The sequence below is a fragment of the Microcebus murinus genome, chromosome 22 (assembly GCF_040939455.1).
Source record: "Microcebus murinus isolate Inina chromosome 22, M.murinus_Inina_mat1.0, whole genome shotgun sequence".
Lineage (NCBI taxonomy): Eukaryota > Metazoa > Chordata > Mammalia > Primates > Cheirogaleidae > Microcebus > Microcebus murinus.
The window spans coordinates 6675175-6699742 of NC_134125.1; the positions used below are offsets into that span (position 1 = coordinate 6675175).

The 24568-nt window shown below is 49.8% G+C and overlaps 1 protein-coding gene across 7 annotated transcripts in view; it reads left to right on the plus strand.

The window, feature by feature from the left end:
• Positions 1-6879: 6879 nt before the first annotated feature.
• CAMKK2 (calcium/calmodulin dependent protein kinase kinase 2) overlaps positions 6880-24568 on the plus strand; it is a 50221-nt gene continuing 32532 nt past the window's right edge. For 2 of the 7 annotated variants that reach the window (XM_012782306.3, XM_012782308.3), the window contains exons 1-2: positions 6880-7030; positions 21471-21997. In XM_012782306.3, coding sequence (XP_012637760.1) covers positions 21530-21997 — 468 coding nt within the window. In that variant the 5' untranslated portion in view covers positions 6880-7030; positions 21471-21529. Of the gene's footprint in view, positions 7031-7218; positions 7426-21470; positions 21998-24568 lie in introns of those variants that run through there. The other 5 variants (XM_012782307.3, XM_012782303.3, XM_012782301.3 and 2 more) reach the window with 5 other exon arrangements.

The following is a 24568-nucleotide window of genomic DNA, read 5'->3' on the forward strand; positions in this document are numbered from 1 at the left end:
CATGCCCGGCTAATTTTTTGTATATATATTTTTAGTTGGTCAATTAATTTCTTTCTATTTTTAGTGGAGACGAGGTGTCGCCTGGGCTGGTTTCAAACTCCTGACCTTGAGCAATCTGCCTGTTTCAGCCTCCCAGAGTTCTAGGATTACAGGCGTGAGCCACCATGCCCGGCCAATAAGGTGATTATAAATTCAGAAAGAGTCTAAAGCTCAGAGGTGTATGGATGCTATCACCAAATATACAATATGTATATTTACGTTTCCCAACTCTACGATTAAGCAGAAACCAGTTATTTCTTTGTTCATGAATTTTTTGTCCTTTAGTGTTCACAGAAAGATGCCTGTTTCAAGTCCAAAGCAGCAGCTGTACCCAAACAACCCTTTATAAAGCGACAAGGAGCCAAACAAATTTTGCAGCTTCTGTCATTGGCTCTTTCTCTGTTAAATTTAAACTTTCTAATGGAAATAATTTCTCTCCAGAGCTCTTTGAAGCAGTGTAAAACAACTTCTATCCATTGCGGAATGTTTGCTGGTCAAAGACAGCTGCTCTGGAAACAACAGACTCTGTAGAGATAGAGACACTGATTGGTATGTTGGTGTTTAAAAGTATTTCCTTAAATTTATTGAAGGGTTATATATGTAGATGGTGAAAATTAAATAACATTAAAGGCTATGAAGTAAAAAGTAATTCTTCCTTCTAGGAAGTAACTACTATTATCTTTTTATTCTTTCAAATATGTTTTCTCATCTGATGTCACTTTTTTTTTTTTTTTTTTTGAGACAGAGTCTCACTTTGTTGCCTAGGCTAGAGTGAGTGCCGTGGCGTCAGCCTAGCTCACAGCAACCTCAGACTCCTGGGCTCAAGCGATCCTTCTGTCTCAGCCTCCCAAGTAGCTGGGACGACAGGCATGCGCCACCATGCCCGGCTAATTTTTTCTATATATATTAGTTGGCCAATTAGTTTCTTTCTATTTATAGTAGAGACGGGGTCTCGCTCTTGCTCAGGCTGGTTTTGAACTCCCGACCTCGAGCAATCCGCCCGCCTCGGCCTCCCAGAGAGCTAGGATTACAGGCGTGAGCCACCGCGCCCGGCCTGATGTCACTTTTGACCAACATATTTTGTTTTTGAGACAGAGTCTCACTTTTTTACCCAGGCTAGAGTGAGTGCCGTGGCATCAGCCTGGCTCACAGCAACCTCAATCTCCTGAGCTCAGTGATCCTCCTGCCTCAGCCTTCCAAGAGCTGGGACTACAGGCACGCACCACCATGCCCGGCTAATTTTTTGTATATATATATTTTTAGTTGGTCAATTTCTTTCTATTTTTGGTAGAGACAGGGTCTTGCTCAGGCTGGTTTCGAACTCCTGAGCTCGAGCAATCTGCCTGCCTTGGCCTCCCAGAGTGTTAGGATTATAGGCGTGAGCCACTGCGCCCGGCCTTGGCCAACATATTTAAAGTAAAATCCTTCCAATCTCATAAGTGGCCTTAACCACTGTGCCTCAGCAGAAGATCCCAGAGATGGGGCCAGGTTGTTCAGCTGACCCTACAGGTATCAACATAAAAGCCAGAAATCATTAAGCCTGACCAGGACCAACTATGGAGATTGTGGGGCCCAGAGAAAAGTAAAAATGTGTGGCCTCTACTAAGAAATAATAAAGAATGTCCAAAGGGCAACAGCAGAGCCTTAAACCAAGTACAAGGCCCTTCTGAGCCCAGAGGCCTGCACAGTTTGCACACCCAAGAAACCAGCCTGCCTGACCCTGCTCAGCTGGCTGCACACCCACATGAGCAGGGAGGAAGGGCCAGAATCTAAACCTAATAGAAGGGGTCAGGGTCCCCTGCCATCTGTGACTTAGATTTGTTGGCTGGGACCTGTCTCCTCCGGGAAGGAAGTTGGGGTTCAACTGGAGTTGAATGGAAAGTGAAGACATCAGAGTGACCCCAAAACTCAGAACTAACTGGGTGACAACTGGCTTTTTTCCTGGTGAAGCATTTGGTGAGGGAAGAGTCAGTAATTATATAATGGTGCATTTATGGGTGGCTTAATATAAGGGTGTATGGATTGACTGTCTGGGAAATGGGAAAGGGGTTAGATAAACAGGGAGTTGAAGCTTATTAGTCAGTGGGCATTCGGGTCTACACCAGAGACCTTCAGGATATATCCTCAAAGGAGGAGAAAAGAACGGTGCTCTGACCCAAGCAGCATGGTGGGATCTCTTCTCAGCAATTTTGGTGTTCAGTATTCAGAGCCCTGGAGTGGATGGGAATCTTCACGACAATCCTAAGAGGTAGGCAATAGTGTTAATTCCATGGAACAGATGAAGACACTGAGGCATAAGGATATCAAGTCACTTGTCCGAGGTCACAGCTAGTAGGTTGTGGAGCTGAGTCTGTGCCCAGAGTTTTGGAAAGTACTGTCCTGTTTTTATGAACATTCTTTTTTTTTTTTTTTTTTTTGAGACAGAGTCTCACTCTGTTGCCCAGGCTAGAGTTATGTGACGTCAGCCTAGCTCACAGCAACCTCAAACTCCTGGACTGAAGCAATCCTTCTGCCTCAGCCTCCCCAGTAGCTGGGACTACATGCATGCGCCACCATGCCCGGCTAATTTTTTCTATATATTTTTAGTCGGCCAATTAATTTCTTTCTATTTATAGTAGAGATGGGGGTCTCGCTGTTGCTCAGGCTGGTTTCGAACTCCTGACCCTGAGCAATCCACCGCCTCGGCTTCCCAGAATGCTAGGATTATAGGCATGAGCCACCACGCCCGGCCTATGAACATTCTTTTTCAGTTTCTTGAACACATTTGATCATATCAGTTGTCATTTATCTGGTGTCCAATATGGGCCAGACACTGCTAAGTGCTTGCACACATGCCATCTCATGCTTGTGAGCTAAACAGCCCTATTTCACAGGTGAGGAAACCAGGCCCTAGAGGTTGGGCCTGACCCAGCCCCCATGCCGGCAAGTACCGGAACCAGGATTCAGCCCCAGGTGTGAGGGTTCCACCACCCACGTTCTTTGTCTCATCCCCATGTTGCCTTTGTAGTCACCTCTGTACCCTGAGTATTTCTACTTGGTCAGAGTGTTTTGAATTTTGTTCTGACAGTTTTGGGTAGTTATGCTGTCCTGTTTCCCTTTCTGGAAGATGTGTACTGAGACAGATAAACAGTTTCCTCATCTGTGACCCCTGACAATATCTTTTATGATGATGTTTACATTTGGGAATAAGAAACCTATTAATCTCGCTGCCTGTTGAAAGGAAGTTTCCCAAGGTCTTTTTCTTTCTTTCTTTCCTTTTTTTTTTTTTTTGACAGCATTTTCTTTTCTTTCTTTCTCTGTTTATTTTTTAGAAATGGGGTCTCACTATATTGCCCAGGCCTCCTCAGGCTCCCCAGTAGTTGGGACTACAGGCATGCGCCACCATGCCTGGCCTGACAGCATTTTTCTACTGTCCTGTTGAATGGGAAAGAATTCAATGGATAACGTACATCAGTGTGATTAATCCTGCTGTTTGTGTCTAGATGTTCAAGGTTTGGGAGATGGAACATTCCAGTGAGCAACATGAGTAGAACACAGTTCAGAAAGGAAAAAGAAAACCTCGGCAAGAGATTAGGAAGCCGTCCTAGTGGGTGAGATAATTTTAAAGTGTTACTTTTCAGTTCCCTCCCTGGTACTGTTCAAGTTTTCTTTAAAAATAAGATTCAGATGCTTTGTTTACTTATTTCACTGGCAATCTGTTGTCAGGACAACAAGATCTGTTTGCCTAGAATAGGGTTTTCTGGTATTCTTGGAAGAAAAAACCCAAAAGCAAAGCTAATTCTTTTATTTTCCTAAGAAGAAAATGGTTTCCTTGAGTGGGATGGTTCTTATCCTAAGAATTATAATGACAGGCAATTTGATGTTTCTGCTTTGTTCTAATTCACTTTAATAGGAAAGGCACATAAATTGATGGGGCTTTAAGCTCTGTGCTAAGTATTTTAATAGTTAGCATTATTGAGCACTTACATGCCAGGCACTGAGCTAAGATCTTTACACACATTATTGAATTTAAACCTCATGCCAAACCTGTGAGCAAGGTACTATTATTATCCCCAGTTGACAGCTGATGAAACCCAACTGGAAGAGATCAAGGCACTTGCCCAAGACCACAGAGCTGGTAACTAGGAAAACTAGGATTTGAACTAAGTCTGTTTGACTCCAGAGTCACTGATTTCAACCACTATCTGGAAAGTATGCAAATGTTTCTGATGGGGTACCTACCTTGACCCCAGAAATTTATAGCTCTACTGGCAAATATAATGCACGTGTGAAAAAGGAAAGAATGGCCGGGTGTAGTGGCTCTCGCCTGTAATCCTAGCACTCTGGGAGGCCGAGGCGGGAGGATTGCTTGAGGTCAGGAGTTCGAAACCAGCTCTGAGTAAGAGCGAGACCCCATCTCTACTATAAAGAGAAAGAAATTAATTGGCCAACTAACATATATATATATGTGTGTGTGTGTGTATATATATATTTATAATTAGCCGGGCATGGTGGCACATGCCTGTAGTCCCAGCTACATCAGGAGGCTAAGGCAGAAGGATCGCTTGAGCCCAGGAGTTTGAGGTTGCTGTGAGCTAGGCTGATGCCACAGCACTCACTCTAGCCTGGGCAACAAAGCGAGACTCTGTCTCAAAAAAAAAAAAGAAAAAGGAAAGAATAAAGAAGATACAGTGGTTGAGCATTAATACATGGTACTGTGCTTGCTTTAGATCAGAGAGAGGAGAGGTTGGAGGGCCTAGGTTACATCATTTTAGGAAACTTCCAGGAAGAAGTGACTCTTGGGCTAGGGTTTACATTTGTATTGGCATTTCCTAACCCATCTTATTTAATTGGCTTTTAAGCATACACAGCTGTATGTATATCTAAGTTTAGCTGCAGTGTCCTAATCAAACATAGGCAATTTAGTAACATGATGTAAATACACAGAATTGTGTATTTTAACAAGTAACAGGAAAAGACACCAATACCTATTTTGGTTACCTTAGTAAAGCAGAGTTGCCAAACTGTTTATTGCCCATGGGCCAAATCTTTCAGAGCCTACTAAGAATGGTTTTTACATTTTTATATGGTTGAAGAAAAACCAAAATAGTAATATTTTGTGACATATGAAAATTATAGGAAATTCAACATTCAGTGTCTGTAAATAAAGTTTTATTGGAACATTACCACGTGCATTCATTTACTGTTGTCTGTGGTAGAGCTAAGTAGTCACAACAGAGAGTGTATGGCCAGCAAAGCCTAAAATAGTTACTATGTGGCCCTTTACAGAAAAAGTTTGCTGACCTCTGCCTTACAGTTATAAATGCCCCAAATGTTCCCCCCTGCCCTAATACATATTTTGGAGGGAGAAAATGTAAAAATATAGAAAAATACAGAACTATGCATCCACCATTGAGAATTGACAGTTGTTAACATTTTACCATTTGCCTCATATACATTTCTAAGTACTAGAAGAATAAAACATTACAACGTTCCTCATGCTCTCTGTCCTGTTCTCCATCGATACTTCCTTCTTTCTGACAGACTGTCATGAATTGAATGTGTATCCTTCCCCGTGTCCATGAACAGTTTATACTGTGTGGGATTTAAAAATGCACACAAATTGTGCATCATAACGTATCATGCAACTTGCTCTTTGAGTCAACAGTATGTTTTTGGGATTTCCTCATGTCAATCCAGTAGATCTAATAAAGTCCTTTTAACTATTGGATGGTATTTCCGTCAAATGACTGAGTTTTAATTATCTGTCCTCTGCTGGACATTTAGGAGGCTCTCAGGTTTTGCTATTACCAACATATGCATGCACGTTGAGTAACATCAGAAGGGGTGGTCATTTCGTTGGATCCCTCCCACTTGTTTGGGAATGCCCCCTGCAGGCTGGGAATACCAGAGGTGCACTTCGGAAGGGCCTGGAAATCCACCCAATTGACAAAAGGGCTTTGAACCTTTAATTGACTTGGTGCTTGACTCTCAACTCTTCCCTTTTGGCTGCTTGTCAGGGTCAGTGGGACATCCCCTGGGCCACTTTCAGTCCAGTTCTGGGTTGTCCGACCCCCAGGACGGTTCAGGGAGCCCTTGAGGTCTTCTCCTTTTCCCTTTTCCCCAGTGCTGTTACCCATTGGGAAACCTAACACACAACACTTTTAAGGCTCCAACACAGTAGGGTGCCAAGAGGGGGGAGAATGTGATGTATTTCACAAAAAGCATCTGAGTACCCGTCTGGAAGAGCCAGAACTTCAATGGGTTTCGTGCAGTTTGGTGCATCCAGGTTGACTGGGGATGGGAGAGGACCTGCTTCCCGCTAGTGGCCCATGGGGGGGAGGGCGGCTGCGGAAGGGGGTTCCTCCGAAGGGGTGGTCACCCGAAATCCAGGCCGCATCCACCGCCAGGCGCCTAGTGCTGGGGCAGCAGCCGGGATGCGAGGCGGGACCCCGGGTCTCCCGCCGGTATGGGGAACTTTCCGAGACTGAGCCGCCGCCCTGCAGTCCCCACATTTAGCTAAACAAAGCGAGCGCTGCCCGCGCGGCCCGCCCGCGCGAGGGTGCCGCGGCCGCCGCCGGGAGAACCCGGGCAGGTGCGCGCCGGGCAAAGTTCCCGCCCCGCCGTCCGCGCCGCCCGCGGACTCCGACCCCCGCCGGCCGGGCCTCCTTCCCCGCCTCCGCGCCTCCTGCCCTGGCTTCTCCTTTCGCTCCGCCGCTACTTTCGTCTCCGCAGGCGCCCGCCCCTCTCCTCCGCTCCCGGGCGCGGGGCCGAGCCGGCGGGGGCGCGCGGCGGGGGCGCGCAGCTCCGCGCCCGGGTTTCCAGCGGCCGCGGCCAATCCCCGCGCAGCCCGAGGCGGCGTCGCGCCCGAACCCGGGCCGGGCTGCTCCTCCCGCCTCCGCCCCCCGCGCGCCCGCCCGGGCCGCGGAGAGGAGCGCGCGGCCGGGCGGAGCGAGCCGAGCCGAGCCGAGCTGGGGGCGCAGAGCGCGGGAGGCGGCGGCGCGGAGCCCAGGTGAGCTGGCGTTAGCCGGGCCAGGGGCGGGGGACGCAGCTGCCGCTGCCCGGGGCGCCCTCACCCTCTCCCTCTCGGGGCGGGGGACTACCGCTGGGACCGCATACAAAGCCCAGAGGCTGGCCTGGGGTTCCCTCCTCCGAGGGACCCCACGTGCACCGCCCCACGCCCCGCCACGTGGATGACGCGGTCCCCGGCATCCTTTCCCCAGTGTCCGCGGGCGCCCAGGGCCGCGGGGTGGCCTCCTAGGCTGGGCCGCGCCCTGTCCTGGCGGCTGGGACAGTCGTGGAGTTTGGAACCGATGTCACCGGGGTCTGGGGCCGCCCAGGATCGTGGAGGCGGCCTAAGGCCCACACCCTCGCGTTTGGCAGGTGGGGAAACCTGGAGCGCTCAGGGTAAGACAGGGCCAGCGGACTTTGAGCACCGCCACCCCGCAGCCTGCTTGTTTTAGGGTACATCCAGGCCTTGGACACCAGGTGGCAGGACCCTAGACCAGCAGTTGTGGGGACCTGGGGGACCTCTGCCTTTCCTCAGCCTGCCCTTTGACCACCCCCGCCGCTCCTCTCAGGCTTGGTTCTTCTGACCTAAATTTACCTCAGGCTTCAGCATGCTTGAATGCAGAGAGGTGTCCGCCTGACTCTCTGGGTGCTGGGCCCAGCCTCTCTTAACGCTGGGTCTTGGTGTCTGGGGTGCCCCCAGATCCAGCCTCGAGCTTTTCCTGGCTCCCCCCAGCCCTTGCACTGCCCGGTTTGGGAAGCGGGTGTTTTCACAGCTCTGCCAGTTGCCGCCTGGGCTGCTCTCACCTGGTGCTGAAGAGCTCGCACCTCAGCCCCTCTGATCTCCTCAGAAGGTTGAGGTGTAGGGATGTAGCTTGGGGAGGGAGTGCATCTCAGTGCCCTCACCAAGGGAGGGGCACCCTGGTTGGGGGTGAGACATGCAGCATCCATCTCCCTAGAGGCAACTTTTGCCTTCCTCGGCCTGGTGTTTGGAGTCCCCACAGTCCTAGAGATAGAAACTTCACGTGCCCCAGAGCTGTGCTGTCATTTACCACTGCCCCTCCCCTGGCTCTGCCCCCAGAGGAGAGAGAGGAGCTTTCTGTTCCCTTAAGCGCCTTTGTTCCTTGGAGGAGGCAGGGGCTGCAACAAGGGTAGGGCTTTGAAGGAGTTAGCCTGCCTCTTCCCAAACCACCCCACAGAAACATGCAATTTCAGAATAAACAGTGTGCATGCTGTGGAAGTACAGCTTTAGGGTGAGCCCCAGACCCCCCCTTCCAGATTTGCAGCTCATAAACCCTTGCTATATAGAGAAAGCAGGCATTTGCGATGAGGCCCCACAGCGTATTTTTGTAGCAAGGAATAATAGCCATTGTTTGATGAGCCCCTACCTTGGATAATAATAATGTTAACAACTAACATCTCTTGAGTTCTTGCTATGTGCCAAATCCTGCGCTATGTGTTGCATGTATTATATCATTTCATGCTTACCAGAATCCTACAAGGCAGGGATTTTTATCCCCATTGTAGAAATTAGGAGATCGAGGTTTACAGCAATACTACAGTGTTGCCAGGATTTAGTCCCATTTTATAGAAGGGCTCAGAAAAGTTAAGTAACTTGCCCAGGGTCACACAGCCAGTTCAGGCATATCACGCCTAAGAGCCTTTGTGCTTTACCACCTGCTCTAGAGCAGGAGCCCTTGCAAGGCCACCTTCAGCTTCTCGAAGAGCCCAGATTTTTTACTAAGTCAACATATGAAGACGCAGATTAAGCAGGCTCTATAGTAATGCCAATGCTTAGGCTTGTCTTTGCTCCAGGTTGTTAGTGGGATGGTAGCCAAATATATTCATTAATAACTATGCATTAGTTCCCATTCAGGGTGGTCCCTCCCTCCTGGCAAGCGTTTGGAAAAGTATGGGGGCGACTTTTGGTTATCAAGTGATGCTAAGCACTCCTGGCTTTTAGTGGGCAGGAGCCGGGAGAGCCAAATGTCCTGTAAGCGGGCCAGTGCCACCACATGAAGAATGCCCCTGCCCTGGATGCCAGTAGTGCCCCTGTTGAGAAACACCACAAAGAATAAGTGCTGTGGAAATGGAGGGAGCAGAGGGCAATGAGGATTTGGAGAAATCTCTTTTGACTGGTGTGCAGCTGAGAGGCTTCCTGAAGGAGGAGTCGTTGGTGCTGAGTCCTGAACATGGGACAGAGATTGGACATTGGATGGGAGTGGGAGGGGAAGGGGGTGGGATGAGATGACCTAGCTGAGGGAGCTTTGTACGGTTACCGGGTTTGCTCCTTGTGAACCTTAGCCTTGGTGGAAGATGGAGTGGCTAGCCTGCTCTCTCTTGGGGAAGGGCTGGGCTGGGTGGGGCAGGCTAAGCCTGTTTTCAAGGCATTCTGGCTCCAGCTTTAACATGGACCACAGAGTCAGCCTTACCCTACCGTGAACTCATTTTATGGAAGGGCTCAGATAGGCTGAGTAACTTGATCAGGGTCACCTGCGACCCTCTTCCCTGCCTGGCACACCTTCTGGTGGCTGGGGGAAGCATATGGTTCCCATTTCCTGCCCTGATCCTGAGGATTTGGGGCAAATGCTATTTCAGATTTTCCTTTGAGTCAGAGGGCCTGGTATTGCTATTTTTCTCAGATATTTTGCTTTCCCACCAGCTCCTCCCCTTCGTTTGGGGTTAGAGAACCTGGATGTGGGGTTCTGGCCGGCCGGCTCCATGGTACTGCAGTGGCCTCACCCTCGCATCTGTGCCTCTTTCCTGGAAGTTGAGAAAATTGCATTTTCCCCTTGGAAATTGACCTTTCAGGCTGTGCTAGTTACTTTACTGACCTGTTGGTAGAGATTCATAAGGTTGGCTTTGCTTTGCTTTGCTTTGCTTTGCTTTTCTTGATTGAGGTGAAATTCACAGAATATAAACTTAATCGTTACACTTCTGTAACATTTAGTACATTCACAGTGTGGGGCCACTATTACCTCGGTCTAGTTCCAGGACATTTATCACTCCAGAAGGAGTGATAAAATGTTGTGGCATGTGTCAGTGCTTCATTCCTTTCTGTGGCCAATGTTAATATCATTCCATTGTTTGGATGGACCACATTTTGTTATCCATTCATCCACTGATGGACATTTGGGTTGTTCCCACCGTAAGGTGTCTTACGGTTACTTTGTCCAGTTCTGTGTCTTAGTAAACTTCTGGTTGTAAGACATTGTTTTGTCACTCCATTTGCAGGGAGAGGGTGACAGGAGACAGGTTTCATGAAATCACCTGGGGACCAGCTTCCTGGAACGAGGTTTTTGGGACTCCCTTCATTGTACCCTCACCTGCCCCTGCACAAGAGTCATAGCTCCCCTTTCAAGCCCGCTGCCTCGCAGCTCCACTCGTGGTTCTTACATTTGTGATTTTTCAGGGACAGTCTAGATTTTATTCGATCCCATTCATTTCAGTCACTATGATTTGTTAAATGTAGATCCTCTTGTGATTTTATATTGGCATATGTTTTGTGAGCCTTTTTCCAGGTAAGTAAACCCACAAAGTAGAGAAAAACCTCACCAGACAGACGGTACCATGACCCTGTGGCCACGAGTGGAGTCAGCCCAGTCTCTCCTGACAGCTTCGCCAGGAATGCCTACCACGGGAGCAGAAATCGGAAGCTGAGCTAGGAGGAAGCCTAGCAGAGATCAGCTCCTCGCCCCCTCCCGTTTTACAGATGGGGGAAGTGGAGTGCAGAACAGGAGGGAGGACATGGTCTTTTTGCAACATTCACTGTGTGCCGAGCTGTGTGCTGGGTACTTACTTTCATATAGAAGATTGACTCTGTAGCCACCCTCTACGTAGGTCCGGGTGGCTCCATTTTACAGACGAGAAAATGAAGGCCCAAGGTCCCCTGGGGTCTGTATATCCTCCTCATGTACCTTCTAATCCTGAGCTCTCATTCCTCCCTTGGCCGTCTTCTGGCAAATGATGTCCATTTTCTTGAGGCATGGAGTCCAACTTCCCTAGGAGGTTATGGTTTGAAAATAATGTTCAATTGGTGTTGCTCTCTGAAAAGTAAGATTTGAGTTATTACTCTTTTCTTTCTTCCCTGATTGGACACTTTTCCTCAATAAGACCAATATTTCAGAAAAGACATCTTTAAAATGAGTTAAGTGCTATTAGGTTTCATAGGGAAGACCTCTGGCTCCTGCATGGCCCTCCAGGGATGTTAGTGATCCAAGTGGGAAAGGGATTATTTTAGCTGCCAGTTTTTCCAGATTCGGTCGTGTTTGTAGTATTGCTGCTGAATTTTTTTTTTTTTCAGTTATGAAACATTTTAAACATAGAGAAAAGCCAAAGTTTTGTTTTGCTTTGTTTTTTGGACTGGCTTGTTTTTTGGAAAGCTGGAAGGGAGCCCAGGAGGTGACGGAAACACGGCAGAGTGGGGCGCTCTGTCTCTGGAACCTCCGTCATTCACTCAACCCACTCTTTTTTATGGGGGGACGGTGGCTGGTGACAAGCCCTGCCCTGGGGAACTGAGGAACACTGGGACTTGGTCCCTGTTTCCAAAGGGCTTCCAGGTGTCTGTGCACTGTTGGGTAGCCCTCTGGAAAAGATGCACAATTCCAGCATCATCTCCCTTTTGCAAAGGAGAGAAAGAAAATTAGAAGATTCTGTTGTGCCCCTACCCCCACCCTATCCTGAAAGCTGCTGCGCAACTATTTTTATGTTGCCTCTTTTTATCCTGGTGGCTTCTGTAAATAGTTGAGAGATGGCAGTTGCAGAGATAAAAATGCTAATTCCACCCTGGAAAGGAGAGATGGATGGTCCCCTGAGGAAATGGTGGTGGGAGTCGTGGGGGAGGCTGAGGTCTTGGGCATAAGGTAGGAACCCAGTGGGTGGGGAAGGGACATTTGAGTGGTGCCTGAGATAAGCTTCTGTTAGAGAAGTTTAAATGGGGAACCAGTGGTTTGTGGGGGCCAGGGTGCAAGAAGGAGGCCACATTCCTTTTTTTGTTCTTTAAAGGTGCATTGGGATACTGCCTTCAAGGCCTCTGGCAGAGGAAGACTTTATTTAGGTTCTTCCAAGAAAATTCTCTTGCCCTCTGGGTCCAGCTGTTGGGCCAGGGTGGGCCTGAAGAGCTGGCTCTCAGTGTCCTTCTTGTTGGAGGTTGGTGAGGGAAGGAACTAGATTTAGCATTACCTCCAAAAGGCAGGGGAGAGGGAGGGAAGGGGGCATGGGTGGGCAAGGCACGGATGCCTGTGGGTTCCGAACTGGCCCTCTGTAGCTCTGATTTGCCCAGCGGCAGGATGTTGGGGTAGAAGTCTTTTTCTTTTCATTATAAACTTAAATTCTAGTTTCTTTCCAGCCTCTTCCTTCAGTTCTGTCAAAGATTGGGAGGGCTTCAGTGGGGGAAGAGGAAGACTGTTTCCACCTCCCATTTCCAAACACCTCCCTCCCTGAAACACACACACGTACTCACACACACATCCATACTTCCTTGCTCTTCGAGGCTGGGGCCACCGTGCACACCTGGCTTTAGATGGCTGCCCGCGTGAATGGGGCTTCTTTCAGGGATGTGTCACTACCGACCAAACAGTAGCTGCCTCAGAATCTTAAGACAGTTGATGCTGGAGGGCAGCGAGACAAGGGAGCTGCTTGCTCTGTGAGCGTCCAGGGCTGCAAGGGACGTTGGGCTGCAGGACACCTGGATCACTTCCTGGTCTGGCCGGGAACCTGCTGGGCTGCCTTGGTGAGGTCATCTCATTTCCCTGGGTCTCAGTGACTCCATCTGCAGCCCCTGTTGCGCTGATTGCAGGAGCCGTGGGAGACTGTGCGCAAACTCTGAGGACAGACGTAAGCAAGGCCGGGAAATTGTATGCAAACCCTGTTTTTAATTTTGTAAAAAATGATGCATATGGAAAAGGGCTGGGGGGAAAAGAGGAAAAGAGTTAAGTTAGCATGGTGGGATTAGAGGTTTGAAAATTTTTGTTTTGATATAAGCTAAAGCCACTTGAGGGGCTTGAACTGGGTAGCTGCTGAACTGGGTAGCTCTCTTGCAATAGCTTCCATTTAGTGAGGATCCGCACCTCTGCCCTCCCAGAGCACTCGTTAGTTGGACGGTCCTGGGCAGGTTACTTGGACTCTCTGGGCCTCAGTTTCCTCGCTGGTGAAACAGGGATAATAGCAGTACTTATAACTCATAAGGTTGTTGGGACAATGAAATAAGATGATACAGGCTTAGACTTGTGCCTGGCACTAAAGAAAGCTAGCCATCAGTAGGACTGCATCTACGAGGCGATTCTTGTGTTGAAAGTGCCGGTCAGTTTCTTCTCCTTTCCCTGTTCATCAGCCTTTTCCTTTCCTGTCCTTGACTTTTTTTCTTTAAGATATAAAAAAAAAAGCATTGGAAGTGCTAGTTTCTGCCTGACTGTCAAGGTGAAGGCAGTCCGGGTTGCCAGGAGCCTTGCAACTGCCTGGTACTTTGGCCCGGATGAAAGCCTAAGGATGCAAAGAACTGAACATCTGTAGGGTGCTTAGTGAAGAAGCTTTTCTATCGGTTAGCTCTGTCATTCAAAAGTCAGGACCTTTGATTGTAAGTGACAGAAAATAACAATCACATGGAAATGTATTGGCTCATTTAGTTAAAAACTCCTGAGGTACATGAGCTTCAGGCATGGTTGGATCCAGGTGTCCAAACAGTATCTCCAACCTCAGTTCTTCCCCATCTGTTGCCTCTCCTCTCTCAGTAGACTTCATTCTGAGTCAGGGTTCTCCCTGAAAATTCCAGGAGGTATCCTCAGAGCTAAGTTTAACTGAAAAAGAAAGATATTCTTTCTTTTTAATACTTCCACATAATCCCAGAATTAAGCCCCAGTAGACTGACTGGGGCCACACATCTACTCTTGAATTAATCACTTGACCAGGCCGGGCATGGTGGCTCCTGCCTAAATCCTAGCACTCTGGGAGGCTGAGGCGGGCAGATTGCTCAAGGTCAGAAGTTCGAAACCAGCCTGAGCGAGACCCTGTCTCTGCTAAAAATAGAAAGAAATTAATTGACCAACTAAAATATATATATACAAAAAAATTAGCCGGGCATGTGGCACATGCCTGTAGTCCCAGCTACTTGGGAGGCTGAGGCAGGAGGGATCACTTGAGCCCAGGAGTTTGAGGTTGCTGTGAGCTAGGCTGATGCCATAGCACTCACTCTAGCCTGGGCAACAAAGTGAGACTCTGTCTCAAAAAAAAAAAAAAAAATCACTGACCAGAGCAACTGTTGCCCAGCTGGCCAGGCTTGAGTTATGAGCAAATCTCTGAAGCTGATGGTGGGGTCAGCTCCATGGGGCTACCTCTCACATGGAGGGATGGCTTCCCGGGCATCAGGCTGCTGTTATTAGACTAAAGGAATGTAGATTCCAGCCAGCTAAAGAAGGCTGACCTCCTGAACAGCTTTGGGATGAGTGAAATAAACAATGACTTCCAGCCAGTATTTACTGAATACCAAGAGTGTTCTAGAAAGTTCTAGATCCTGGAGTTCAGCAATAAACAAGATAGGCAAAACCATAGCTCTCATGAATTAGTCAGATTATTGTTTCTGCCCAAATCCTGTGCATTTCTTTCCTGAGCACTTAGGGATGCTGTGCCTTCGCACTCTCCCCCTCACAGGCTGAGGCCCTGGGAAGGGAGAGGCGATGCCCTTTGTGAGAGATTTGGGCCCAGCGTGGACTTTATTCAGGATGCCATCTGTGGACGTTGCAAGGCTGAGCCTGTAATGTTTGGCCCCTTCCTGAGAATCTCAGAGCAGTTGTAGCTCTGCCTGGAATCGCCGCGTGACTTTGGGGAAATCCGTAAATCTTTCTGAGCCTTCATTTTTCTCACTGGTAAAATGAAATGGTCGGAGCAGGTGACCACTAACGTGTGCCCCTTTTAGCACTAACACCCAGTGACTCAGATAGCCGTAGTAGGGAGGTAGGGCACGGGATGTGGGAAGAGGTGGGGCATGTCATAGGCAGGCAGCCTGTCCTCAGCTCTGTGGGGGGCAATGGGGAGTGAGTGGTGAGGACGGGGGTGTGCCGGCGAGTATCTCCCCTGCCCAGAGCATCAGCGAGTTGGTACCAGGATACAGCTCAGGACCAGTGCTCTCAGAGTGTCCAGTTTTTCAAGAGAATCTGGAAATTGTGATTTTTATCTGAAATCTCCTGGCTCTGAAATATTGGCATCTAATTCAAATAGTTTTAAACATGGTGCAGGCCAAGCAAGACAAGTCAGTTGCCAGATGTCACCTGCGAGTCACCATTTGCAACCTTTTTGTCCTGAAGACTGTGATGGGGACGGGGTCTGTGGCCTCTGAATCCTGAGAGAGCTCTACTGCTGCCGGATGAGGGGGGGCCTTAGTATCTGGGGACCCGATAGTTTTAGTGCTCCCCCACTAAAGGGTGTTTAAGGGGAGACAGTTATAAGGGTTGATGTCACTGGATCTGGTCACACTACTTAGCTGGGCCAAGGTCCCGAATCTGGAATATTCCAGCACTGCCTCAGCTGTTGCAGCTGCACCTCTCAGGCCTCCCCACCCCTCCGACTTTGGGAAACACTCTGAGGCTGTGGCCTCTGCGGCAGCCGGCTCCTCTGGATCTCCCTCTCCCTGGCTGGGTGAGATGCTGTGTTGGTTTCCTAGGGCTGCTGTGACAAAGCACCACAAACTGGGTGGCTTCAACAGCAGAAATGTATGGTCTCACAGCTCCAGAGGCCAGAGGTCTGCAGTCAAGGTGTCGGCAGGGTTGGTTCCTCTGAGGGCCCTGAGGGAGCATCTGCTCCAGGCCTCACTTGCGGCCTCCGGTGGCGTGCGGGCAGTCTGTGGTGCTCCTCGGCTTGTAGAAGTGTCACCTGTCTCTGCTCCCGTCTTTACCTGGCCTTCCGCCTGTCTACTGTCCGTCTCTGTGTCCGAATTTCCCCTTTATAGAGGGACACCAGTTCTGTTAGATTACAACTCACCCTAATGACCTCGTTTCAACTTATTCACCTCTGTAAAGACCTGCCTCTAAATAGGGCCGCATTCTGGGGTACTGAGGGTTGGGATTCCCACTTAACTTTTTTGGGGGACACAGTTCAACCCACAACAGGGTCTAAGTGAGGTCCCTGTAGCCTTGGGCCACCCCTCTGCTCTCCTCATTGGCCTCCCATAAAGCTCTGACCCCTCCAGAGTCCCCCATGTCTCCGGCTCGCAGGCTCCAGTCCCGGGACCTTCTTTCCGTTCCCTCCGCTCTCCCACCTCCTTCCTCCTTCCTCTGCCAGGATCAAGTTCCTGCTCCCTCAGCGCCTGTTTGCCCTGAGTGTGATTTCCTCAGGAGAGGCCTTCCTCGCCCCACCTCCTCCCTTTTGTGTCCGAGGCCGGCCCTGTATTCCCTTTTCTCAACAGCCTGGTTTTCTCCCCATCCATGCTCCCAGATTCACATGTGGACCTACTTTTAAATGTTTGTCTCCCTCACTAGACTGTCGGTCTCTCCAGGGCCAAAACCATGTCTGTCTTATTTATCCGGCCCATGGTAGGTCCTCCATAATTACTTGTTGAGCACATGAATGAATGAATTTCCTATAGGACTGGCGTGGGCCTCAGTTTCCCCATATGAGAGGGTGTGGCCAGCTGAGCCCTTTATCCCAGGGAAGCCATCAGTGTTCCAGGGAGGACATTGTCCCTGGCCTTGGCAGGGTGCTTGGAGCTGCTCTGGGCCGCTTTTCTGTCTCGTGGTGCCCAGGCGAGGCGCCCTCAGGGGAACCTGCGCAGGGTGTGTCTCGGGGTTGGGAGCACCTCCTTGGCGCACCTGCTGGCTTCTTGCTGAGCCAGAACTAGCAGGTGGCAGCAGGAGCAGGTTGGAAACGGCCCCCGGGAAATGAGAAAGTGTTTCCTGGAGGCCTGTGCCACTTGGCTTCCTGGCGGAGGAAGGAGCATTTCCCTCATCCTGGCCCAGGCTCCGGTCCATCTGCTCCGGGAAGGGCTTGTGGCTCACGCAGAGCTGCCCTGTGAGGGGATGATGGGGCGGGGAGGGCTCAGGGGCTGGCCTCCGCTTGGATTTCATGGGGAAGGACCCAGGGCCCGGGGAGGAGGCACAGGGGTGAGGACTCTTGGCATCTGTCAGACACAAGCAGCTTTGCAGAAGGTCCTCTGACTCTGGGCCCCCTGGAATCAGATGCTTCTCTGTCCTTCCCTCACAGAGGGCCTGTCCTGTGGATTAAATGATCGGGCAGAGCAGTTAGCTCTTTGCTTATTGCCTGACGAGTGCTCAGTTGGATGTTAGCTGTCGCTGTTTTTATGCTAAGCTATCATCTTTTTGTATGATTTTATTCTCCTGGGGAGAGTGTTGGTAGCTTTCATCATATTCTTATAGGGTCTGTGACCCCAAAACCATTCAGAGCACTGGCCTAGACTCTGTAGTGGTCAGCAAGGGAAGAAGGCGTCTCGTCTGGACCCATCTGCCAGCGCCTGAGGCACTGAGGTCTGTGTCCCAGGGACCTCTCACTCCTGGGCCCTGGGCAGCCAGCCCTGCCAGCCCTGCCAGCCCCACCAGCCCAGGCCTATCTCCTCTCCTGCCTCCTCCAGACCTCAAAGGCTGAGTGGGAGGCCCGGGCCAGACGCCAGCCTGCCAAGGAGACTGATTAAAAGCGGCCTTGCTGAGGCTGGATGGCTTGGTGTCCTTGGCCAGGAGGAGCGATCGCTAAGCAATTGTTTTATTGTTGGCAAGAAAAAAATTCTTCACTGACTTTCCCAGGTACCACCAGGCCTCAGTTTCTTTTCAGGAACCCTCGTAGCCCTGAACGAGGTGGGTCTGGGAGGGAGGCAGGCCTCACAGCCCTGGCTATGGACCACACACAAGAGCAGGCTGGCTGGCTTGGCCATCAGTTCCTGTAGGACCATTCTGGAACACAGGCTACCTACCACAGCAGGTAGTAGGCATTCCACAGGTTTTGTTGAAATAATATTGTTTGAGCATTTAACTGTGTGTGCCAGACATGATTCTGAGTGCTTGGCTCATGTAATCCTTGTGACTGTTGGGTGGGCACCCATTTTATAGGTGAGAAAACTGAGGCTTAGGCACTCATCCATGGTAGGCAGGGATAAGATGAGCCCAAGCTATCTAACTTCAGAGGTGCTGTTTTTTCTCTTCCGGGAGATAAGGATCATAAAAAGGACATGTAAAGCAGTAGCGGCTCAGGCCACGGAGAATGTTGAACTTGGGTTGTATTCTTTTATTGATAGGGAAGCCAAGACAGGGACACAAATGATTTCTTTTCCAGATATAGTAAGGAGCAGGATAGAGGAATAGGAGACAAACCAACCCAATTGTTCTCTCCTCTGGCCTCTTGCCCCATGTGATCCCACAGTATCATACAGCCTTATCATCCTAACCCTAATCATGGTTATAGTTAATTCTTTTCCTTTAAAAATTCATTTTTGAAGAGTTATTGTATGCACATGGGGCAGAAATAAAAGTGAATATAATGAAAAGTCTCTTCCAGCTTGGCCCCCACATTTGCAAACCAGTTATCTTCCCATGATACCACTGCTACCATTTTCTTGTGTGTCTTCTCAGAAATATGCAATGCACGTGCAGTCACCTATGCACGTATGGCCTTTGACCCTAAGCCAGCAGCAGCATGCCAGTGCGTTGTTTTTTTCCATGTAACAGTGTGCCTTCGAGCTAGTTCATATTAGGAGGTATAGAGCCACCGCTTTTAAACTAAACACGTGGTCTTCTTCTGGGATAGCTGTACCTTATTTTATTTATTCATTTCCCTGGTGGAAGGTCATTTCAAACCATACTGCCAAAATAATCTTGTACATACATTGTTTTCTACATGTGTGAGGTTGTCCAGAGGGTAAATACTCAGGTGTGGGATTGCTAAGTCAAAGGTACGTGCATTTAGGATTTTGTCAGACAGTGCTGCATTTCCCTCCATGAGGATGGTGCCATTTCATAATTCCCACTTTCCCAGAGCCTCGACAAAATATGCTATTATTAAATTTTGTGTTTGCTAATCTGACAGATGAAAAAAATGGTATTTCATTATAGTTTTATTAATATTTTCTTAATTTTGGTAAAATATATATGAAATTTGCCATTTCAACCATTTTTAGGTGCCCAGTTCAGTGGCATTAAGTACATTCACAATGTCGTGCAACCACCTCTGCCTAGTTCCAAAACATTTTCATTATCCCAAAGGGAAACTCCATACCCCTTAAACAATAAACTCCCCATTTCCTTCCCCTTCTGCACCTGGTAACCCCTATTCTATGTTTTATCACTCTCTGAATTTGACTACTGTAGGTACCTCATATAAGTGGAATCATACAATATTTATATTTTAGTATCTGACTTGTCTCACTTAGCATAATGTCTTCAAGATGCGTTCATGTCGTAGCATGAGTCGGAATTTCCTTCCTTTCTATGGCTATACAACATTTCGCTTATCTGTTCACCTGTTGATGGACACTTGGGTTGTTTCTACCTTTTGGCTATTGCAAATAATATTGCTTTGAACATGGTGTACAAGTATCTGTTGGAATCCTTGCTTTCCATTCTTCTGGGCATACCTAGGAGAGGAATTGCTAGTTACTTGGCAATTCAATGTTTAACTTTTTGAGTAATCACCATCCTGTTTCATTGTAGTTTGGATTTGCACTTCTCTTCCCATAAGTGATGCTGTGCATCTTGTCACACGAATGGATTCTTTGTTGTTCTTTTAACCATAAACTCTGTGTCCCTAAATGAGGGCTGTGTCAGGGCTGAGATGTCATGGTTGCTTCCGTAGTGCCTTTCCCATTGGACTTTCTCTGCCACGTTGCCCAGTGTAGTAGATGTTCTGTCGGTACTTCTGGAAGGACTGTTCCAGGAAGGCTGAGTGGCTTTCTCTGCCTCTCAGCTGGGTCCTCAGGGAGCTCTGCCTCTCCGCTGCTGTCTGCACCTTCCTCTCTATCTCCCCGTACCACCCAGTGCCATCAGGAGATGCCATTTTATTCATTCATAAAATCCCTGCTGAGCACCTGCTGTTTTTCTGGATCCAGAGAGGCCTTTTGTGTTGTGGGTGATTGACACAAGTGGCCACTATCCACAGATGGACATCTGTGGATGTACTCAGTGAATTCCAGCAGCACCTGTGACATTTGTCCAGTGGAATTTGTCAAACATGTGAACCAAAGGTTAATATTCTGTGCCAGAGACGGAGAGAATTGACAGCCTAAAGGAATGTGTCAATCTTTTTTTTTTTTTAATTGAGATAAAGGCTGGGTGTGGTGGCTCACAGCTGTCATCCAAGCTGGAGGCTGAGGCAGGAGGATCACTTGTAGCCAGGAGTTCAAGGCCAGCCTGGACAACATGGCAAGATTCCATCTCTGCAAATAAAAAAAAATTTTTTAAATTGAGATAAAAGTTCACGTAACATAAATTTGACCATAGTTCACTGGCATTTAGTGTATTATGATGTGCAACCATCAGTGTATTATAATGTGTATATATAGTGTATTATAATGTGCAACCAGTATAATGTGCAACCATCACCTTAAAACATTTTCATCACCCCAAAAGGGTACCCCATACCCATTGAGCAGTCACTCCTCATCCCCTTCACCATACCTCCTGGTCCCGGACAACCACTAATCTACTTTCTGTCTCTATGGATTTGCCTATTCTAGAAATTTCATGTAAATCAAATCATACATCTGTGACCTCTTGTGACTGACTGCTTTTACTTAGCGTAATATTGTCAAGGTTCATCCACATTGTAGAATGTGTCAGTCCTTCATTCCTTTTTATGGCTGAATAATTTTCCATTGTGTGGATAGACCACGTTTTGTTGATGCCTTCATCTGTTGGTGGACACATACGTTGTTTCTTCCTTGTAGCTGTCATGTATAGTGCTGTCTGGGTACATACCATGAGATGGAATTCCTGGTCATATGGTCATTCTATAACTTTCTGAGGAACCACCAAGCTATTTGATGTTGACCTTTTAAAATGCATGTTTTACCTGCTGTCTGGCAGGCACCGTACCAGCCGGGGAGACGCAGCTAGGGGCTGCACTTCCTGTAGCTCTGTGGCGCCTGGCTCTTCGGACAGCACCGGCTCCCCCTGGCTCACACGCTCTCAGTGGCTGTTGAAGGAAGCTCTGATGAGACCTCAGCCCTACTCCTCACTTGAGAACGATTGGCTGGAGCCCAGGCCCAGAGACCAGACTGTAAAGCTGCATTAGGGCCGTGATCCCCAGCCCCCAGGCCTGTTAGGAACCAGGCTGCACAGCAGACTGTGCTTTTCTATGTAGACTCAGAGATCAGGGTCACATCATGTTTTGCAATATTTTTTTGGGATGTCAACCTAAGGCAGGGAGTAGACGCCAGCCTGGACTGGGAGGAGAGAGGCTCTGTCCCTGTCCTTGCCCACAGGGTTGGGGCCGGCTGACCCTTCCTCTCTCTGCAGGTGGCTCCGCTGCCAGATGGGAGCGCCCGGGTGTGTTGGATGAAGCCGGCGCATGCACCATGTCATCATGTGTCTCTAGCCAGCCCAGCAGCGACCGGGCCACCCCCCAGGATGAGCTGGGGGGCAGGGGCAGCAGCAGCGAAGGCCAGAAGCCCTGTGAGGCCCTGCAGGGCCTCTCGTCCCTGAGCATCCGCTTGGGCATGGAGTCCTTCATCGTGGTCACTGAGTGTGAGCCGGGCTGTGCTGTGGACCTCGGCCTGGCCCGGGACCGGCCCCTGGACGCTGATGGCCCACAGGTCTCCCTCGATGCCTCCAGGTCCCAGGCCCGGCCCCACCTCTGCGGTCGCAAGCTCTCCCTGCAGGAGCGGTCCCAGAGCGGGCTGGTGGCCGGCGGCAGCGTGGACATGAATGGACGCTGCATCCACCCATCCCTGCCTCACTCGCCCGTGGGCTCCCCGCAGTCCTCGCCGCGGCTGCCCCGGCGGCCCACGGTGGAGTCTCACCACGTGTCCATCACGGGTATGCAGGTGCGTGAACTGGCGGTGAGCTGGGTCCCAGGGGTCTCTGGTGCCCTTCCCTGCCCCCAGGAGGGTCTCTGTGGTAGGCTGGGCTCCCCCAGGAGGATTTTTTTTTTTTTTTTTTTTTGAGACAGAGTCTCGCTTTGTTGTCCAGGCTAGAGTGAGTGCCGTGGCGTCAGCCTAGCTCACAGCAACCTCAAACTCCTGGGCTTGAGTGATCCTTCTGCCTCAGCCTCCCGAGTAGCTGGGACTACAGGCATGTGCCACCATGCCCGGCTAATTTTTTATATATATATCAGTTGGCCAATTAATTTCTTTCTATTTATAGTAGAGACGGGGTCTCGCTCTTGCTCAGGCTGGTTTTGAACTCCTGACCTTGAGCAATCCGCCCGCCTCGGCCTCCCAAGAGCTAGGATTACAGGTGTGAGCCACAGCGCCCGGCCTCCCAGGAGGATTTGAGTTGACCTGGGAGGTGACCCCAGGAAGCTCTGGCTGGGGGGAGGATTGTGGGAAGTGAGTCAGCACAGGGAGGGGAAGGGGGTCAGCGCAGGGTGGGTGGTGGAGTTAGTTACAGTATGGACACTGGGGGTTCCGTCCTTCTGGGGTCCTGGGGGCAGCGTACAGCACCAGCCTCAGAGTGTCCTCCACCAGGGGGGCGGAAGTTGGGTGCCTGTGCTTCTGTCACCCATTGGTGAGGTGACCTGCCATGAGCGTGGACAGAGCAACTCCAGGGCCAGAGAGCCTCCTGCAAAGAGATTTAGGAGCTGACGGTTGGCAGGTGTGCTGGCACACGGTGGCTCACTGAGAGCCCGCATGGCCTGACAGCCGTGGTCCCTGCTGCTGGGTGTTTGTCCACGTCAGGCCCTGGGTTCAAGTACTTTGTGATCCTCACTATAAACTCTGGGAGGTGATTAGAACTCACATCCCCAGCAGGGTTCATGAGGCCATTCCCTGCCATTCTGCTACTGGTGCACAGGACTCCACCTGTTACTGCCACATGTCCCTCAGATACCCAGGCCCTTTCCCACCTCCAGTTCTTGGCTCTTCCTTCTAGTTGGAACCACCCTTTCCCCTGCCAACTTCACATGACCGTCTCTATCTGATGACCGATTCTCAACTCAAATATCACCTCCTCCAATAGGCCTCCTGGACCACCCTCCCTAGAGCAGCTGCCAGCCTCTCTCTACCTAGTGGCCCTCTTTATGGTCCTTCGTAATACTCGTCGGCATCTGATCATCTTGGGTGTTTGTTCAGTTGTTTGTTGCCTGTCTCCCCCCAGCTGGAACGTAAGCTCCATGGGAACAGTCTCATCCACCACTGCGTCCCCAGCACCGAGCCCTGTGCCTGGCTCATAGTAGGAACATGAAAATATTTGTTAAAGGAATGAATGAATGTAATTGAAATTCATTTCAATGAATTGAATGAAATCAGAATGGCTTTCTAAAGTGGCTGATTTTGAAGGCAGCTGTATACCTATAGGGGCTACGTTTTGAAGGCTAGGAGATAGCACACAGAGAGTTCAGTGCAAGGAGGGTGCACAGCATGAGCAGAGGCCCAGAGGTAGAAGCCATGGGGTGAGGGGCATGATGGCCAGGGGTTCACTTAGCTGGAGTGTGGGGGCCCATAAGGAGGGCACTGTGGTGAAAGGGCTGGAGGGATAATCTGGTTTATGTCAGTTAGAATTGAGCTCAGCTTAGAGAAACAAATCCCCCGCCCCGCCCCCAACACTGGCTTTAACACAATAGGGCTTATTTATCTTGCAAAATAAATCTGGATCTAGATGTTCCAGGACTGGAGTGGTGGTTCTGTAGTCTCAGTATGGCTGCTGAGTCTTGAGCCTTCACAGCTCCATTCCAGGCAGGCAGGAGGAGCAGAGGAGAAGGGCAAAAATCGTCTGCCTCCTAAGGCAGTCCTCTTTCCTGGAAGCTCTACTTAGCAATGTCTGCCTGCCTTCCATGGCCAGAACACAACCACATGGCCACCCCTAGCTGCAAGAGAGTTGCCTAGTTGGCACTCAAAGTTCCATTTATCAGGTAGAAAGGGGAGACTGGGATTTGGTAGGCAACTCTGCCAAGATCAGAGCTTTGGAGGGCCTTGAAGGCCAGGTTGTGGGGTCAGGACTCGAGCCTGGGAGCAGCAGGGAGCTGGGCTGACGTGGCCAGAGCAGACTCTTGAAAGATGGATTTAGCAGTGTGTGGAGGTTGGACTAGGAGGCAGTGAGACCCCTGAGTGTAGCTCCCCAGGGATCCCCTCTGCCTGTCACATCCTTCTAGGACTCCAGGGGATGAAGCATCACAGGAGAGAACTGGAAACAACCTAAGTGTCCACTGGTGCGGGGAGGGCTCCACGAGCTTTGGAGGGCTTTGTGGCAGGTCAGAAGATGCAGGTCTATGCAAGCGTTGTGACATGGAGCCACCTCCAGGGACGTTGTTGAGTGAGAAAAGGAAGTTGAGAGATGGTTTAGTGTGACACTATTTATGCCTCCCCGAGCAATACTCTATTTTCTGCAGGCATATATTACCAAAAAAAAAGGCCTGGAAGTTAAGGTTCTGGGAGACAGTTAGAATTGAGGAGTGGAGA